The sequence below is a fragment of the Passer domesticus genome, chromosome 18 (assembly GCF_036417665.1).
Source record: "Passer domesticus isolate bPasDom1 chromosome 18, bPasDom1.hap1, whole genome shotgun sequence".
Lineage (NCBI taxonomy): Eukaryota > Metazoa > Chordata > Aves > Passeriformes > Passeridae > Passer > Passer domesticus.
The window spans coordinates 718,966-726,060 of NC_087491.1; the positions used below are offsets into that span (position 1 = coordinate 718,966).

General features: G+C 54.5%; 1 protein-coding gene across 1 annotated transcript; it reads left to right on the plus strand.

The window, feature by feature from the left end:
* Positions 1-4,944: 4,944 nt before the first annotated feature.
* On the plus strand, positions 4,945-6,070 carry LOC135283345 (olfactory receptor 14J1-like). Its single transcript, XM_064394056.1, has 2 exons — positions 4,945-5,004; positions 5,239-6,070. Exons 1-2 carry the CDS (start codon positions 4,945-4,947, stop codon positions 5,875-5,877), a joined length of 699 nt encoding a protein of 232 aa, XP_064250126.1. The 3' UTR covers positions 5,878-6,070.
* Positions 6,071-7,095: the final 1,025 nt, after the last annotated feature.

Sequence of the window (7,095 nt, forward strand, 5' to 3'; positions counted from 1 at the left end):
GGGCTTCATGGAACCCAGAGACCATAAATGACTCTGTGGAGCCTGATGGAACCATGGAGACCATGAGGGCCTTTCAGGGCATCATGTCACCAAGGGGCCATTGGGATACCTCAGGGCCTCATGGAAGCAAGGGACCATTGCGACACTCTGGGGCCCCATGGAACCGAGGGAACATGGAGCAGGTCTGGCTGGCTTGGCCTCCCAGGGGCCACCTGACTGGTCCAGCTGACCTTGGCATGTCAAGGGCTGCTTCTCATCAGCTCCTGAAACACTGGGGCTCCGTGCTTTCCCTGCAATGGAAAAGAACCATCCCTCTTTTCAGATGCCCATTGCCAAAACTGGTACTCTCCCTAAAAGATTTCTTGCGAGCAAGGGTATATCTCAGAACAAAACTTACCTGGTCTGGCTAGCTTTGGCCTCAGGTGGTCACCTCTCATCTGCCCCTGAAACACTGCGGCTCTGTTCCTTAATTTCTGTGGAAAAGAACCACCTTTCATGCCCAGATGCCATGGCCAAAATTAGAATTTTATCTCTCAAATTCTATATATCCAAGGATTGCTCAGACAAAACTAGCCAGGACAGCCAGGTCAGGCTGGCCCTGTCCTCTGGTGATTTTCTTAGACTCTGAGCTGAATGTTTTCATTTGAAAACACCTTGGAGAGACCCCAGAAACCTCCCAGGGAGGGGTTTTGAGGCCCTGGGCACATGAGTACTACATATGGACAAAGGAGCTCTGTGCTCTGTGCTGTTGTGGTGGAAGTCATGTTCTAAGAGCAGGTGCTAGCACTTGCCTCCATGTCTAACAGAAAACCAATCATTAATTAGCTTTGAGAATGGACAATCTGTTAAACCACTAAGGAAACACTATACACCTCTGTGAAGACACATGTTAAAGACGAGAAAGCCTGGAAGGGTCTCTTTCCCTTGGGGCCAGCAAAGAGGTAACAAGGCTGGCCCAGCCCCCGTCTCAGCCAGGCCAGGCCGGGCGGCTCCTCCCGTGGGGCCGGGCCCCTTCCCAGGGAGCCCCCCAGGCCCCATCGGCTGCCGGGCAGGGCAGGGGAGGCCACGGGGCCGGGCCGGGCCATGGCTGCGGTTGCCAACACCTGGGCGCTACCGAGCCCTGCCCTGCCGCCAGCCCGGGCCCAGCCAGGATCCGCCGGGCCCCAGGAGCAGCCCTGGGCCGGGCCGGCTTGGCCAAGATTCTGCCACCCTTGGGGTTCACCTGCAAGCCCCAGGGAGGGGGAGGAGAGGCCATGGGCCCTGGCCATGCTGCTGCTGTGTTCTGGTCTGGCTGCTGAGATCCTGGTCCTCCCCCAGCGTGGCCCATCCTGACACAGCCCCAGCGCAGCCGCTGCAGAAACCTCCATCGTAAAACAGCTCCGGCCACAAGGACCAAGCCTGGCTGGGGTCACGGAACCATCTGCAGGCCCTGGGTGAGATATTAACTCTTTCAGTGCTTCCATCCTCCCTTGAGTGAGAGAAAAGGACAAAGTGCAGGCACATAGAGGAGCAACACGAACACCCCGACTTCAGTGAAGAGGAAGTTGAGCACCTGATAGGAGCTATGAGTAAATGCCCTGATCTGAAGACTTAAATCCTCTTGTAAAGCAATGGAGAAGGATGTAATTGATACATCAGACTCTCTTTTTCCCTATAATGCATTGAAAATATGGGGAGATGACTTGTTCAGCAATGGCCTCCATGCTAAAGGAAGCAAATGTTGAAGTAGCTGTGATCCCATGAGAAGTTTGAACAGAGAAAGAGAGAAGAGTGATGAGACTCTGTGCTCTCAGGGAGAGAAGAAAAAGGTTTCTGTTCTCAGAGATGAAGATGATTTCAGAAATAGATGAAGAGAACCTTTGCTTTTAAACAGTTTATCTTTAAACCAATACCCCATAAGTTGGCATGGCCCATAAACACAGCTGTGGGAAAAGCTGTGAAAAATGGGAGGGATTTGACGATTGCAGATTTTCCAGGCAGCTGCTATTTGTGGCAATTGAGAGCCACAAGAAAATATTTCTTATGGAGAAGTCTCCATAGCATGAAAGAGACTCCTCTCCCTAAGTGAACTGAAGAAAACTATTCTAGAGGTGGTAAACTGACAGAAAATTTTTGGTTTTGACTCTTTACATTGTCAGGAAGAAGGAAACGGTTGTAGGGAGAGGAGAAGTGTTCTGAAAGCTTTTTTTCTGATCCTTACTGCTCTTTGTTTTAGTTATTATTAACAAACTTTGCTTTTCTCCTAATCATATCTCAGAGTAGAAAATGAGTAAGTATATCCTAGTGAGTGCCTTGGAAATTAGCCAACACTGAACTCAACAGACTAATTGATGCATTGGCCAAGAAATCTCAAAATAGCGAACCAAAACCACTACAGAAACCTTCCTGATGAGCTGTAAGAGAGAGAGAGAAATGAAGGCAGGCGCATGGTTTGTCAGGACTTGCTTGATCCTAATGAGCCCCATGGTGCATTTGGAGCTGAGCCCTGGAACTTCAGGTCCTGAGAGAAGAATGCAAAAACCTTTCCAGGACTCAAAGTTAGAGGAAAAACTCAAAGTGTCTCAAAGAATTAATGGGTCCCACTGAGATCCATCCCCAACACAGGCTCCTCATGGACTCTTTGGAGGAGAGAATTGGAGGCCAGGATGGCACAAAAACCTCTCAGAGACTCAGTGTGAGAAAGGAAATTCCAAAGTACCTTAAAAACCTTGAATATCTCAAAGTATTAAGAAGCCCCACTGAGTGTCCATACAGAGGTCTCAAGGGACTCATTAAAGCAGATAATTGGGGCCATGATTGCACAAACCTCTCACAGAGTCTGTATCAAAAGGGAAACATAAGTAACTTAAAATAACTGAAGTACCCTAAAGCTGCAATGAGTCCAACTGAGTGTTGTTACTGACAAAGGCTCTCCAGGGACTAATTGCAGCAGATAATTGGAGGCCATGATTGCACAAACCTCTCAGAGACTCCAAGTCAAAAGCCAAACCCAAAGTCCTTTGAAAAACCTGCAGTCCCTGGGAGCATTGATGCGGCCCTCAGGGCCATTGCTGAGCAAGGCTCCCCAGGGACTCCTTCCAGCAGATCCTTGAGGCCACTGGGATGTGGGCTAGGGGGGGATGCTGAGGGCAGGACAAGGGGCTGACAGTGCCCAGCCTGGCTGGGGCTGTGCCAGGAGGCCCCAGAGCCTCAGGACGAGGTGTCTCCTCCCAGCCCTTGGTGGCACAGACCCTGCTGCTGTGCCCCAGAGCACCAAGACTTGGCTTCTCTTTGTCCCCACCTGTCATCACTGCCTCCAGTTCTCTGCTCTGCTTGGGTCCTGGGGACACTTTCTCAGTCGTGTCCCTCAGTGGGACCCATTAAAAGTCCAAGAAACTTTGGAGTTGGATTCTGACTTGCAGTTCTGGAGAGGTTTCTTCAGCTGCCTCTCAGGGACTGATGTTCAGGGCCTGAGCACAAAGCTCCAGAAGGTCATTAAAGTCCTTGTGCTGTGTCTGTGCTGCTGAGCTGGGCTGGGCTCCTGGCACAGAGGCAGCTCCTGGTAAGCAAGAAGAGCTTCAAAAGCACATTTCTCTTGATGAGCAGCTCTTCTGCCAGCCCAGCAGGGCTGGGGCACTGCCTGCAGCCAGCCCAGGCACAGCCCAGAGGCACAGAGAGCTTCAATCAGTCAGGGCTGGGAAGGTGCTGAGAAGTGCCTGGGGCAGAATCACTGCCAGCCCTTGGCACAGGAACCTCTGGCTGCAGGACAATGCAGCTGCAGCTCCTGGAGTGGTCTCCTAAAGCTGGAACATCCCAATGCCTACAGACCCTGTGAGTACATTCCCTGATTCTCTCTTGTGCAGAGCAGCCAGGGGTGCCCAGGGCTGTCCTGCAGAGCAGGCTCCTGCAGCCCAGGGCGCTGTGCTGGTTCAGGGACTCTGCTGCCTGCCAGGGACAGCTCTCAGCCGGCCTGGGGAGCTGCTTCCAGCGCTGGGGAGAAGCTGTGGGGGGAAGGAGCCACCCTGAGCAGGGCAGGTGCTGCTGCTGAGAGGTGCTGGGTGGGGCAGGACTGCTCACATCTCCAGACCCAAAAGGGCCTCCCAGAGGGCCCTCAGTCCTGGCCCACAGCAGCATCCCCTCTGCAGGGCCCAGCAGGGCTCTCCTGAGCTGCCCTTGCCCACCTGCCCCAGCCAGGGCCCTGCACACAGGCAGGTTTCTGTAGGGCCGGGGCCAGGGCACACAGGGTGGGATGGGCTCTGTGAGCGCTGGCAGGGACAAGGCTCCTCTCAGGAGGGAATGTCCAGGCCCAGGGAGATGCTCAGGCAAGGAGAGGGGGCTGAAGAGAGCAGTGCTGGGGCAGGAGGGCACTGTTGGTGTGTGGGAGGTGCTGGGCAAAGCTGGGAACGGGAACACTGTCCTGAGTGCCCGGCTGTCTCTGCCCTGCCCTCTCAGGCACAGCACCACAACATCTTCTCTTGTTTCTGCACTGCCCTGATATTGTCACTGTTATCTGCTGCTCTCAAGGAGGCTCTGGCATTTGCAGCAGCTGAGTCAGGCTGGCATTCCTGCCAGGCAGGGGTGTCCATGGGAATGGGGAGTCCAAGGTTCCCCGGCAGCTGTGGGGCTGTGGGCAAAGCATTCAATGGGAAAGGGGAATGAGCTGAGCCCCCTCCCTGTGATCTCATCATGGGCACAACTGGGGATCTCCTTGCTGTGCCCTTCCAAGCTCTGAGCTGCTCTCCTGGGTGTCCCCACGCACAGGCCTGGCTGCTCCTGGCACACTCAGCCAGCACAACTGGAGCTCAGGCAGGGACCTGGGGGAAGGTTTTCCAAGAGCAGAAACAAGGGTGGGTGAGACCCAGCGAGGCAAGCACAGGGGATGGTCCAGGACTGGCCCAGAGCAGCCTCTCCTGGCTTGTCACTGTCCTTTCTCCATCAACAGGTCCCCATGTGCAGCCACAGCAAATGTCCAACAGCAGCTCCATCAGGCACTTCCTCCTGCTGGCATTGGCAGACACGTGGCAGCTGCAGCTCCTGCACTTCTGCCTCTTGCTGGGCATCTCCCTGGCTGCCCTCCTGGCCAACGGCCTCATCATCAGCGCTGTAGCCTGCGGCCAGCACGTGCACACGCCCATGTTCTTCTTCCTGCTCAACCTGGCCCTCAGCCACCTGGGCTCCATCTGCACCACTGTCCCCAAAGCCATGCACAATTCCCTCTGCGACACCAGGAACATCTCCTACGCAGGATGTGCTGCTCAGTTCTTTCTTTTGTATTTCTTCATCTCAGCAGAGTATTCCCTGCTGACCATCATGTGCTACGACCGCTACGTGTCCATCTGCAAAGCCCTGCACTACGGAACCCTCCTGGGCAGCAGAGTTTGTGCCCACATGGCAGCAGCTGCCTGGGCCAGTGGCTTTCTCTATTCAATGCTGCACGCAGCCAATACATTTTCCCTGCCCCTGTGCCATGGCAATGTCCTGGGCCAGTTCTTCTGTGAAATCCCACAGATCCTCAAGCTCTCCTGCTCCAAATCCTATCTCAGGGAACTTGGGCTCATTGTGTTTTCAGTCTCCTTAGAAATTGGCTGGTTTGTGTTCACGGTTTTCTCCTATGTGCAGATCCTCAGGGCTGTGCTGAGGATCCCCTCTGAGCAGGGACGGCACAAAGCATTTTCCACCTGCCTCCCTCATCTGACTGTGGTCTCTCTGTTTATCAGCACTGCAGCATTTGCTCCCCTGAAGCCCCCCTTCATCACCTCTCCATCCCTGGATCTCTCAGTCTCTCTTCTGTACTTAGTGGTGACTCCAGCACTGAACCCCCTCATCTACAGCTTGAGGAACGAGGAGCTCAAGGATGCCCTGTGGAAAATGATGACCCTATCTTTTCAGGGACAATAAACTCTGTCTTTTCTGCTCCAGAACATTCAGAATGTAACTCTTTACAATCTTGGCCTTTATTTTTCTATTTGTCAATATTTTCATTGGGACCTTTTCTTATTCTTTTTTCCAGTGTTATAATGTTTTTTTATAAAATATTGTAGTACTATTCTGAGTATTTCTACATGAACATCTACTTTTCTTGTGTAACACAAAGACCTTCAGGAGGCATGTTCCCTGTGCATTTCAATAAAAACCAGTGGCTGCCCTGACTTGTGTGTCCAAGGCATTTCCTCAGCCCTTCTCTGGCTCTGCAGTGGCAGTGCCTCTGAGCAGAAGTGGAGGGAAGGGGCTCCCAGCGCAGCAGCACGGCCAGGGACAATGGCCCTGCCTCTTTCCACAACTGCTCCTCCCAGCTCCACACTCCCCTTCCCAGCCCTGCTGTGGGTCCCAGGCCGGAGTGCTCTGGCAGCTTGGTCACTGTCCTGCTGCGTGTCCGTGCTGTGCCCTCAGGCAGGGACAGGCCATGGGCACTGCTGGGACACAGCTGGGCTCCAGCACAGCAGCTCCACCAGCAAAGGGCATCTCCTGAGCGCAGGGCAGGACTACTTTGCTCTCTTCCAAAGTCACTCTCAGGCCACTCAAGAAGCTCCTTGTGTTCCTTGTTCTCCCAGGACTCAGTGGGATGAGATCAGGGTCTCACTGGGGCCTTCAGGGGAATCAGGTCTGGGTCAGGTTTTGCTTGTTGGTGGCCAGTGCCCATCAGATGGGGAATGGTCTGTGCTGAACCTTCCTCGGACTCTGCAGCTTGTGCCAGGGCTGATGGCAGGGGAAGGTTTGTCTGGAGGGCCTTGGGAGCTGCCAGGAGAACACAGGGCACCTGCAGGGACAGTGTGTGCCAGGGACCAGCAGGGAGTGGAGCTCACTGGGCACAGGCCTGGCCAGGCTGGAGTCATCCCAAGATCAAGGACTGAATGTCTGCTGTGAGCCAGGAGAGCTCTGCAGCCCAGGGACACAGCAGGCCCAGGGAAAGGAGTCTGGGCACTGCCTGGTCTGACCCTCAGGGAACTCCCCCAGGAGGATCCAGGGCAGCCCCAAGCCCCTCTGGCAGCCCTGGCACAAGGCAGGCACCTCTGAGCCCCCTCCATGGCCCCGCAGAGCCTGTGTGGGAGGGGGTCAGTGCAGGGAGCACCATCAGCTGCCTCTGTGTGCCAGGCTGAGCAGCAGAGCCCAGCAGAG